The 12,701-nt window shown below is 34.7% G+C and overlaps 1 protein-coding gene across 1 annotated transcript in view; it reads left to right on the top strand.

Annotated features, from left to right (window-relative positions):
* LOC150102348 (poly [ADP-ribose] polymerase tankyrase-like) overlaps positions 1–12,701 on the top strand; it is a 1,002,656-nt gene that overhangs the window by 826,678 nt on the left and 163,277 nt on the right. The window contains 1 exon segment of the mRNA XM_090399561.1: positions 5,873–6,003. Coding sequence (XP_090255687.1) covers positions 5,873–6,003 — 131 coding nt within the window.

Raw genomic sequence — 12,701 nt, 5'->3', positions numbered from 1 at the left:
GGTATGTGCACGCAGGCACTAACAAAAGCAAATGAGGAAGAAAGCAAGAAACTAATATTGTTCCTAAAGTCCTAATGGTGCCCTCTGGTGGGCTAATTTTGACTTGGCATTTGGGCTGAAGTTCTCAAAATGTAAGTCTCCCAAATTTGGGGTAGTTTCATTCCTTGAATAATCTTTCGTATTTAAACTTGCTGCGGTGTATTATTTTTGTTTTCTTCCAACGAATTTTATGGTGGGATCTAAGGCATGGTCTGCCAGTCCAGAGTGGCTGTACTGGTGAAACCAGATGTAGTCTTTGTGTTCTGAAATCCTGATATTTGTTGTTCTGCCTGTTTGGCCAAAGTAGGACAATTTGCAGCTGCAAGGGACCTGGTATACACCAGGTAGGTCTAGGGGAAGTGGTTAGTCTTTGGTAGAGCAGATAAGGGATGCCAACTTTTTATATGGTCTGTAACAAGAAGTAAGGTCATATTTTCTGAGGATATTGGTTATTTTCTCAGAGGTGCCACGGATGTAGGGGATGGTGATAGATTTGGTGTAATCTTTATTGTGGAGGGGGGGGGGGGGGTTGTGGTTTACTGGTTTGAGTATTTTTTGGATTTTTTGGGAGTTATAGCCATTGGCTAAGAAAGTGTTGTGGATGTGGTTTAGTTCAGTAGTTAGGGCCTTGTCATCTGAGCAGATTAATTTTGTCCTGTTATATAGTGTTTTTATAACCCCATATTGTTGTGTGTGTGGGGGGGGGGGATTGCTGGTGAATGTATCTGCCAGTATGGGTGGGTTTTCTGTAAACAGAGAAAACCAAAGATCCATCAAGCTGGCGGGTGATTAAAGTGTCTAGGAAAGGGAGGGTGTTGTTTTCCTCTTTTTCTAAGGTGAACTGGACTCTGGGATGTTGGTTGTTTAAGTGTGTTAGGAAGGAGTGCAGTGAGTCTGAGCCATGTGGCCAAATAGCGAACACATCATCCACGTAACGAAGCCAAATAGTGAGTTTTTGTGGGGCGGAGTTTAAGGCTTTCTCTTCAAAGGTCTCCATAAAGAAATTGGCCAAGGGTGGAGAAAGTGGTGAACCCATGGCTGTCCCCTCTATCTGTTTGTAGAACTTTCCTTGCCAAACGAAATAGCCTGGGTTCATTGTGAACTGAAATAGGGCTGAGATATCGGGAGGAAACTTGGCTTGGATGAGCTCTAGGGTTTCTTTGAGTGGGACATTAGTGAATAGGGAGGAGACGTCAAAACTGACCATTATGTCAGTGTGTTGGAGTGAGAGGTTTTCTACACTGGCTTTAAAGTGGGCTGAGTTTTTTATGTGTGATGGTGTGTTGCCAGTATAGTGTGTGTGAGCGTTTTGGCTAATTTATATGTGGGGGAATCAATGCCATCCACTATGGGACGTAATGGCACATTTTGTTTATGTATTTTTGGGAGTCCATATAATCAGGGGGGGTCTAGAGTTATATGGTTTTAGTTTGTTAGTGACTTCCACAGGCCAAGAAGTGACTTTCTTAAGGAGCCTGTGGAGAGTTCTAATCTGAAAGCTGGTAGGATTATATTCAATAGGGAGGTAAGTAGTACGGTCTAGTACCAAAGCATTAAGCTTACCTTTGTAGTCCTTTTGATTTAGCACCACAGTGGCATTTCCCTTATCCGCTTTGGTGATTACTATTTTTTTGTTATTCTTCATTTCTTGTAGGGCTGCATATTCGTCTTTGGATAAGTTGGTTTTTGGAGGTTTGGCTTTAGTGAGAACACCAACTACATCCAGTCTGACGTTGTTGGCGATATGGTTAGGCAGGTTGCGAATCCCATGTTCTATTTGGATCATGATTTCTTCGGCAGGTATTCTTTTAATTTCGCCCTAGCTCCTAAAAGAATACCTGCCTGAATACCTGAATTTCATCATCTGCAGCACTACCATCTTGTTTATTGGAGGCTAGAAGGAGCTTGTAAAAGTTGTGTTTGGTGTCCAGAGCAAGGTTCCATTTTCTGAATCTTAGCCCACCCAAAGCACTAAAATGTGTTATAGGTTACTAACCTTTAATGAGTGAAACCCAGTTAAATATATACACACATCTTGAACTCCGAATTTTTTTCCCCTTATTTGTGTAACAAATGCATAGCCTTACGTATTTTGTTTAAGTAATGTGTAATGTGCTTGAAACGATAAGGCTATAAGATCACTGACTGACATATGTAACAAAATATATGAAACTGGACACCTACCAAAAGATTTTGAGCACTCGATATTCCTACCAATACCTAAAAATCTAAGACAATCAAATGTGAAGAGTACAGAACAATCAGTCAGGTAGCAAAAGCTATGTTATATGTCATCCTAGAAAGAAATAAACATTAAATCAAATTTGAAATTAATGAAACACAATTTGGTTTTCAGGAAAATAAAGGAACTGGAGAAGGAATCTTCAACATTAGAACTATTATAGAAAGATATCTGGAGAAGCAGAAAGAAGTCTACTTATGTTTTATTGACTACACAAAGGCCTTTGATAATATGTAACATGAACAACTAATAGAATGCATCAAAAAATTAGGAGTAGATGGCAAAGATACAAGATTACTGATAAATCTATATTGGGAACAAACTGCCTCAATAAAAATATCAGAAGAAATGTTGGAGTAATTCCCAGTAAAGAAGGGTGTCAGACAAGACTGTGTTCTTTTTCCTATATTGTTTAACCTCTATACTGAAAAATCTTCGAGCAGTTAGAAGAATTTAAAGGAGCCAGCATAGGAAGCATCAATATAAATAACTTAAGATATGAAGACAATACAGTACTGCTTGCTGAAAATAGAAAAGATCTTCAAAACCTACTAGAAGAGACCCAGAAACTAAGTGAAAAATAATATTGACTTAATTTCAACTGCAAAAAAACCAAAACGATGCTGGTAACAAGAGCTGATATAAATATTAAGATCAGAGGAAATACCTTAGATCAAGTAGAGAGTTATATATATTTGGGTCAACTAATTACAGAGAATGGAAAGTGCAATAAGGAAATATTAAGAAGAATAGAAATTGCTAGATCAACCTTCATTAGCATGAAAAGCATTCTGACCTCAAGGGAAATTCACACAAAAACAAGACTTAGGCTGTCCAAATGCTAAATATGGTGAGCACTGCTAATATGAAGCAGAAACCTGGACAATATCAAAATATTGAGAAAATAAACTAATAGCCTTTGAGATGTGGATCCTCAGAAGAATCCTTAGTCCCATGGACTGCCAAAAAAACTAATTTAGAAATATTAGAGATGATTGGAAAAGATAGGACTCTGTTGAAAACCATTAAGAAAAGGAAAACTACCTACCTTGGTCACATACTAAGGCATGAATCCCTACAAAAAACATTTCTAGAAGAAATGATAAAAGGAAAAAGAAGAAGAGGTAGACAAAGAACAGATTGAATGGGAAATATTAAGGAACTGGACCTTTTTGTCTTATGAAGAATATAAAAGAGAAGCACAAAACCATACATGGTGGAAGCTCGTGGTAGTCAACAAGCTAAGCTCATCCATTCATTCTCACTGTCTTATTTTAGGACTTTTTTTTTTTTTACCTTATTTCGCTGACTTATGTAGAGCCTGAGTGCTGCATATGCGATGAAATATAAGAAACCGTAATTACTTTTTTTAACTTATTATAACATCCATAATTTCATCTTCTTTCTGAATATAACAGTAGAAGTAATAATTAATGTATAATCTTGAATTCAAGACAGATTCCCCTAGACAAATTTCCCACTGCTTTCATTTATTTTGCATATAAACAACTGTGTATATGCAAAATGACTGTTTTGCACTGACATCACATTGACTCACCTTGGTGAAGAGTTGAAGATTAGATTAATGGACATAATCATAATTTGCTGTAGTGAATTTCTACTAGAATAGCATTTTTACTCAACTGTATTATTGTATGTAGAAAAATGAAAAGAGAGAGAGAACAAAACATTTGCAACAGTTATGTGTGATTAGACCATTCATTGAATGGAAGTGAAGATTATAAACTTTACATGCATGAATCATTTATGTCAGATCTCTTTTTAATTATATACTTCATTTGTGGTATAAATCACTGATGCATGAACTTTGATATATGTAACATATTTTTAACTGATTTAATTTGCTGAATTTTTTCAACAAACTAGATAAACAGATCATATGAGACTTAATTCATATTAACTTTCAGGTAATATGCGTACTTTAAATTTGAAGTAAAACTATTAAGATTCAAGAATGCCACTCATTCTTGATTAAGTATAATCAGAGCTAAATCATGTTTCATATGCTTTTGCTATTTGGTTGCTCTCCTAATCTATGATCATATTTTCACTTAAATGAAATTGGAGAGTAAAGATTAGCAAAGCAAGTATTTAAAGCTGGGATGATTAAGATGTGCTTTATGTGAATCATTACAGTTAGTAGTATCTTATAAGACCAAAATGTGAGATTTGACAGTATTATGAAGACTTGCAAAATAAAAGATTAATTGGAAGAACATTGTTGATAGGAAGTACAGGTAACTCTCGTTATATGTGGCGGTTGCATTCTCAACAGTTGCTGCGTGTATTGAAAATATGAGGCTTATAACATAGAATAATAGAGGTTGTGTTTCCAAGCAAGTGAGATACCAATATTTCAAAATGAATTTAATCAAAAATGCTCCTAATTTTCATACATATTATAAGGCATAATAGTAATAAATAAAATATTCAGTATGCATAAAACATAACTATTAAAGTAGTTCTTTATTTTCATGATTAATTTATCATAATACATCTTTATCTGGCATGCTGAAGTTGAAGACTCGTATAAGGCTGGAGGCTGCTTTTTCAAGAATCCTCAATTGAAACCTGACTTGCAGTTTAACTTCTCAGTGTGTAACCTCCTTCTGCTTTATTTTTTGCTTTGAAAAATCATGAAATTCTTCAGTGGCAACATGATCTGCAGACATGTTGAGATTGTGTAACTCTTATAGTGGTCAGAATCATCCACAACATCCAGTAAAAGATGTTGGATGCTTTCATCTTTCATCAAAATCTTCATATAAATCTTCTCTTGTATGACCACTCCAGACAAAGGCACATTCAAATAGTTCTGATCCTAGATTCATATGGACAACATCCTTTCCATTTTCTCAATTGCATGACATCTAGATTTCATTACTGTGGTCACACTGAGATTCGTGAATGATTGAATGTTCTTGTGAATTGTATCAGTCATTATCACCATAGAATCGCTCAATCTTGTGGTTCTTTGAATGTCAATGCTATGTTCATTTCTGTCAAACTGATTCAGAACTTCTATCTTCTTACCTATAAAGCATGGGATTTAATATGCTTTTTTTTCACTTGGTTTTAATTCACATTCTTCTTTTCACTTAGTTTCCTGTTTGTTTTTTTTTCTCTTGTCAGACATCTTGCTCAAAGGATGTGGAAGTTTTTATAGATATAGACAATACTGCATAGACCAATAAGGAAGTAGGGACACAAAATGGACAGTGAGCCACTGAACACAGTGGATGGTGGTGGGAAACAAGGTGCATGCACAGAAGCTTCCACACCTTGGATAGGAAACAGCAATGGTCCTTATGTACCGTAATAATGAAACTGCATATATGTGAAAATGCAGATAACAAAATTGCATATACGAAGAGTTACCTGTAATAATGTTAACTTAAATTGTGTAGTGCTTGCATATTGTCTGGTATGCCCTTAAAGATTCTTATTAGGAATTGAAATGATGAATGATTTCCTATTTTACCATTTGCTCTTCATTACATGTATTCTTTGTGATATATTATCTAACAATATTATACATGTTGTACATTTTTTCCCTGTATGTAATTGTAGATGGATATCCATATGATTCAAAGGTCCTTATGTGATATGGGAGTTGGATATGGGTGGCAAGATGTTGCTCCACTTGGTCAGCTTAATGAAAAGGCTTTGTTAGAAGCAGAAGAGATCTTGAGAGAGATTGGGTAGGTTTTATTTGCCTTATATATCATGGGAGTCAATTAAGAATATTTGCTTTATTTGAACTATCCAATATTTGGATCCTGTGAAATTGTGGAAGGGGCCTTGCAAACCTTTCCATCAGTCATAGTTTAGTTGAAAGACGTAGCAGATTCCTTTTTCAAGGACACTACCAAGAAAGCAATGAAGTGTCAGTGTATGAGCTGAACCTAAACAGAATTAGGTCTCCATTCATCCCAGTTTTGGCAAGGCATGCTTTATAATACTTTTCATCTCATCCCTGCTGATTAAAGAAAAAAAAAATTTTTAAATATTTTTTAAATTATTTTTATTTAATTATTGAACTTTAATGGTAATTTAGAACTCTCAGCATATACAATTTTACAGCACATAGAAGTGTATGTTCTGTTTACCACTCATACCTGTGTAATCACCTCTTTGATTACAGGTGCGAACAAAGAGTGGTAAGGGTGGATTTTCTGTGTGGCAGTGATTGAAATGCATTGCCCTATAGTGTGATGAGCATGGAGACAGTGAATGCATTTTTATGTCAGTTTGATAAGATGTGCACATGTGAGTAGGATTTTCCATGATAAGTCTTTGACTCTATGGAGGTCTGATGCTAAAAATAATAATTTGTTTTCCATGGTTTGTTACCAAGATATTAAGCCTTAAACATAGAGGCCAAATATATATCAGTATATTATTAAATAAGTATACATAATTCCATGTTATGTTTGCTATAGTTGATTCTCATTATCAGCAAGCTCATAGTGGATCACAGGAAAAGTTTATTATATGAAAATGTAAGTTTCTGTAATTTAGCAGTTGTGTGGGAAGTTTTTGGTAAGACTACCCCACATTATGATGTAAATAAAGAGTTTAATAAAAATAAGCAATAAAACCTGACAAGTTTAATAAGTCGTAAGGCTTACATCATCAGGGGTACTGGTACAAAAAAGTTTTACACAACAAAAGACTATAAACAATTAATTACACATATTAGATGTTATGATAACTTCACAACTGTTACATACAAATGAGAAGCCAGAATAAAAAATAAATTCATTACTGTATTTGTGTGTTGGAACACTGCTAGTTGTTGCTATCACATTCGGTAGCATCACGCATGTCATATCCTATGTCTGTGGCAGTTAAATTTTTGATAAAAGCAGACCATACTTGGTATAAGATTAAGCCTTGATTTTTATTGCACTGTGTAGGGATCCTAAACATTTGCAAGGCTTCTTTCAACTTTCTTGAAAAACAATTATAATCACTATATGACATTTTTGTTTGTTTCCAAACTATTTGATGACCCATAGTAGTTGTATGGAATGCCAAGCCTGATTTGTGCTGTCTTCTTTTTTCAATTCTTTTACATGTTCAGACATGCAAATCTCTTGCAACCTTCTTGTCTGGCCTACATAACAAATGCCACAAGAGCAGTGAATCTCATCAACGGTTTTTTCATTGGGTAAGATGGAGGTTTTGGTGGATGTAAGAATCTTGGGATTTTTTGTAAAGGTAAAAAAAAAGCCATTTTTACATTGTACTCACGGACTAACATAGCCATTTTGTCTAACATTTTTGATGTAAGGTAACACGATTGCAGTTCCAGTTCTGTTTCAGGTAGTGAAGTTCTTTATTTCTTTTAATTGATGTGCTTGATATATTGTATGCCCTATCTCATAAAGTTTTAATTATGCCTACCTTTTGTAACGGATGGTAGTGTGCAGCGGCATACTACCATTTTAAAAATTGTCCCATTTTGGTAGGTTTTATGTTTATGGAAAAGGACAACCTTTTTTCCTCTTCATTTACTTCTACAGGGATATCAAGGAATGGTAATTTTTTGTGCTGGTCTTAAAAATGTTTTCCATACAATGTTTGAATGGTCCTACAGTGTCCGGTGGGAAAAGGTTTACAAATAGATCCACCGTGTCATTTCTAGGTACATTGGTGAAAAGACTGACTACATCTAAACTTGCTAAGATGTCTGAAGGCTTTACCTTTTCAATAAAATATAAACTATGTTTTACAAATGCTTCTGTTTTTTTTGTTTTTTTTTTGTGTTCGGTGATATCAGGTTTGAGAGATATTTAGCTAAGTTTGAGGTCAGGGAATCTCTCCATCTACAATGGGCCGTAACCAAATATCCTTTTTGTGTATTTTTGTTGTACCATAAATTCTTGGGACTAAAGGATGTTTTGACTATAAACAATTTTTTTAAAATTCTTCTGCCCAATTAGATAACTTTATGATCAAGTCATTGGTTTTATTGTGTGTGTGTGCGTGTGCCATGTGGGATCCCTGTCTAAGGATAAATATGTATTGGAATCTTCTAATAGGCTGTTCATTTTTCTTGCATGTTCATCTGAATTCATAACCCCTGTTGCATTTCTTTTGTTTGCCTTAACTGTTACTATATTTTTATCTCGTTTTAATTCTTTTAGTGCTATTAACTCCAACTTTGGTATGTTTCTAAAGGCCGAAGTTTGTGTGCAGATAAGATCTGAAAAATATCTAGGGGGGGGGGGATTGCAGATGAGTTCTGTAGAATCTCTAAGAAGATTGCGAATTCCCTTTTCAATTTATGCTATGATTCTACTTTTGGAATGTTCTGTGGAGATTAGGCAAAATTAAAACCTCTCATTAGGAGATTTTTTCCTGTGCTAGATAAGACTTTGGAAGGAAGATTGATGACAACTTTAGACTGATCTAGATGTTTTTCTTGTTTTTCTTTTTATTGGATGCAAGTCTGTCAATGATATTCCATAGGTTGGCTAATTCACTATTTACAGTGAACATATCTTGATCTATCTTTGAAGTTCTAATCTGAGCTTTCTTAAGACAGCTAGTTCTGTTTTCTTGTAGATTCCATCTGCTTTGACTGAATGGAATGTATGCCTGATTTTTACAAATTTAAATGTAATATCATTATATCTACATTGAACCAGAAACATTAATTGGTTGATGAAGTTCGTGTGTTTAATTGCATAATTTTTCTAGTTAAGCAACTTTAGACCATAAGCAACCCCCCTCCCCCCACCCATGAGCATCATAGATGAAACGTAAGTTGCTGTGGCTTAGCAGTTCTGTGGGAAGTTTTCAATACTGAGACCACATTATGATATAAGGTATAAAACATATCAAGCACATCAATTAAAAGAAATAAAGAACTGCACTACCTGAAACAGAACCTCACACTTAATAGTTATGAACCCAAGATGATCAGCAAAATTCTTAATACATCTCTTGCAACTCCCTTACATTAAGAATGTTAGACAAAATGGCTATGTTGCTCCATGAGTTACAACGTAAAAGTGACTTTTTTACCTTTACAAAAAATCTCAAGATTCTTACATCCACCAAAACCTCCACATCACCTCATGAAAAAATCAGGCTTTTATGAGATTCATTGCTCTTGTGGCATTTGTTATATAGACCAGACAGGAAGGTCAGGAGAGATCTGCATGTCTGAACATGTAAAAGACGTTGAAAAAAGAAGACAGCATAAATCAGGCTTGACATTAGAAACAATACTACAGGTCATAAATAGTTTGGCAACAAACAAAATTGTCATATTACATGTCTAAATTGTATTTTACATGTCTGAACATGTAAAAGACGTTGAAAAAAGAAGACAGCATAAATCAGGCTTGATATTCGAAACAATACTACAGGTCATAAATAGTTTGGCAACAAACAAAATTGTCATATATTGATCGTAATTGTTTTACAAGAAAGTGAAAGCCTCGCATATGCTTAGGATCCCTACAAAATGCAAGAAAAACCAAAGCTTAATCTTACACCAAGTATGGTCTGCTTTCTTTCATCAAAAATTTAACTTCCATGGATTAGGATATGGCATGCGTGATGCTACCGAATGTGAGAGTAACAACCAACAGTGTTCCAACACATACGTACGGTAATGAATTTACTGTTTTTATTCTGGTTTCTCATTTGTATGTAACAGTTGTGAAGTTATCATAACATCTAATACGTGTAATTAATTGTTTATAATCTTTTGTTGCATAAAATGTTTTGTACTAGTAACCCTGGTACAAAAAAAGCCTAACTTTTAAAACTAAAATAATATCTTACAACTTACAAAACTTCCTAGGTTTTAATTGCTTATTTTTATTAAACTCTTTGTTTACATCATAATGTGGTGTGGTCTCAATACCGAAAACCATAATAAAATTTAATGGAACTAATACAGCACAAGGAGAAATATTAAACAGCAGGCTTAATCATTTGAATATTTTGTCTCTGTCACAGATGCATCTTCAGGAATACAATAATTCTAATAACATGCACAACAATAAGTGGAAGAAAATAAAATACCTAATGTCTAAAGTCCTATGAGGACACCTCTCTATGGATGCTGTTGGGTGGGAAGTATTAAAGAATTAAAATTTCCCAAATCTTCGAAAGTTTAACACACCACATTTATTAAGATCAGGCTGTTTAAAAAAAAAAAAAAAAAAAAAAACTGCTGCCAAGTGTAAAAAGAGTCTTTCAAGTTTGTATTTGCCATGGTTGAAGCATTATTGTTTTATTCTACCTGATCCTGTGCAAGGCATGGTTACCTAGACTAGCTGACCATTGCTGTGGCAGTGGATGTATTTTTTTGTTTTCTTCTAAACAGATGTTGGCAGATCACCCAATTTGATCATAATATAAGTTGCAAGAACAAGGAACCTTGTAAACTCTTGGAACAGACATGAGAGGTACATAGATCCTTAGTGGAGTGGAGAAGGGAAGTCAGTTTCAAATGAGGCCTGAAAGCATGTAGAGATTATATTTCTTTAAATTTCTGTTTATTTTTTCTCAAGTGTCCTGGATATAGGGAATATTCAAGAAACAAAGAATATCCTGGATTCTGAGGTGCTGACTATTGCAGTAAAGGAGGAAAGAGTCTGTTTCCATGTGCCAAATAGAAAACTCATTATCGATATATCTTAGATTTGAGAATGGCAGTATCAAGAGCATGTTTTTCAATTTACTCCATATAGAAATTGACCATAGAAGAAAGGGGAGAAACCATGTAACTATCTGTGTATATGTGTGGTAACCTTATGAGAGACGTAGCCAGCGTGGATGGCAAAATTAGAGTTCATTAATGTTGGGATAGGGAACTTTTTCAGCAAATTTAAAGTGTCAGAAGGGGGGGGTGGATATTTGTAAATAAGGAGGTGACATAAAAGTTCATGATGATATAATTATTGTGTAAAACTAAATTTTGAATTAAAAATTTGAAATGCTTGGAATTAAAGATTTAGCTGATTGTTTGGATATTTAAAGGAAAGTAAAGCCATCTACCATGGGTAATTAAGCTTTATGAATTTTAGGCAATATATATATATGTGGGGGAGGAAGGTTTGAGTTTTGCTCTCCTCTTCTCTTGCCAGTTTCTGTATGAAGTGAAAGGAGGAGGCCATTTGGTATGAACTCACTCCTGAGGACATGCTAAAGATTAAGTTTTAAAAGAGGTATACCATGAGTAGACATATCGATACAAAATTTCGGCCAAACAGAAAGATATGCCTCTATTCGACTAGCAGAACACCAATCTTATATTGAATACTTTAAACCTGAAAAATCTGGACTTGCAGAACATGCCATCTTCACTTCAAGAGTCCTTCACAAAAGTTGGTTCCTCATGGAACGCCTTTATAAAGAAACATGTGAAACTTTACCTCATTCTCCTAACTTAAACAGATCCGACGGCTTACGTCTATCCCCTTTATGGGAGATAATACTTAATAAATCAGCTAATCTTTCCTAACTTTTTATTGTATACGTTTTTTTTTTTTGTTAGGAAATTTATTGACCTTTTTTAGTTATCTTACACCAGCTACTTAGGTGGCACTTTTTGGAATTCTCAATTATTGTTTAATTTGAGCTGAAAATGTACTGAAGATGCCTGTGACACACGGGCGTAAATTATGCTATTAAATAATCTTTGTACGTGAGTTTTCCATTATTAATTTTGTATCGATGCTAAAGATTGGCTTAATACACAAAAATCCATTAATAAAAAAGATAATGGAATATGCACTGCAGAGGGTCAAAGACATGCCTCGAGACTATGGACTCACTCCTGAGGACATGCTAAAGATTGGCTTGCTACACGAAAATCCATTAATTAATAAAAAAAAAATAATGGAATATGCACTGCAGAGAGTCAAAGATATGCATTAAGACTCTCTAATAGATCAACCATCTTCAACTGGAATGGACACCTCGGTTTCTCCTGAAGAAGATAAAATAATACATTTACCTTATGCCCTAGAAGGAGCACAATATGAAGCTATCGTGGATATTTTTCCTGATGAAGAGGAAATAAAGGATACTGACTATCCTCCAATTTCCTGAAGAAAAAAGAGAAAAAATCTAAAGCTAACAACAGCAGAACTACTCAATACAGAAAGCCAGATGATACCACCAAAAAGAAATAATGGAAGCATTTGTATATTGGAATTCTTGTGTATTACATCAAAGCATTGATGAATATCAAGACCCTCTTGTAGAAGCATAAACCAATATGCTTCTGCTTGCATGTAACATGTCTAAAGCTGAGAGATGATTCAACATTACAAAATGCTACTATCATTTGTAAGAACAGGACATGGGATGGACCTACCCATGGGTGAGTTGTCATCCTTGTGGGCGGCCATGCTCGGTCACATATTCT

The sequence above is a fragment of the Typopeltis vanoorti genome, chromosome 10 (assembly GCF_054136105.1).
Source record: "Typopeltis vanoorti isolate ZY-2024b chromosome 10, IOZ_Tvanoo_1.0, whole genome shotgun sequence".
In the NCBI taxonomy this organism is placed as follows: Eukaryota; Metazoa; Arthropoda; class Arachnida; order Uropygi; family Thelyphonidae; genus Typopeltis; species Typopeltis vanoorti.
The sequence above is the reverse complement of the archived record's forward strand: the minus strand, read 5'-3'. Positions and strand labels throughout refer to the sequence as shown.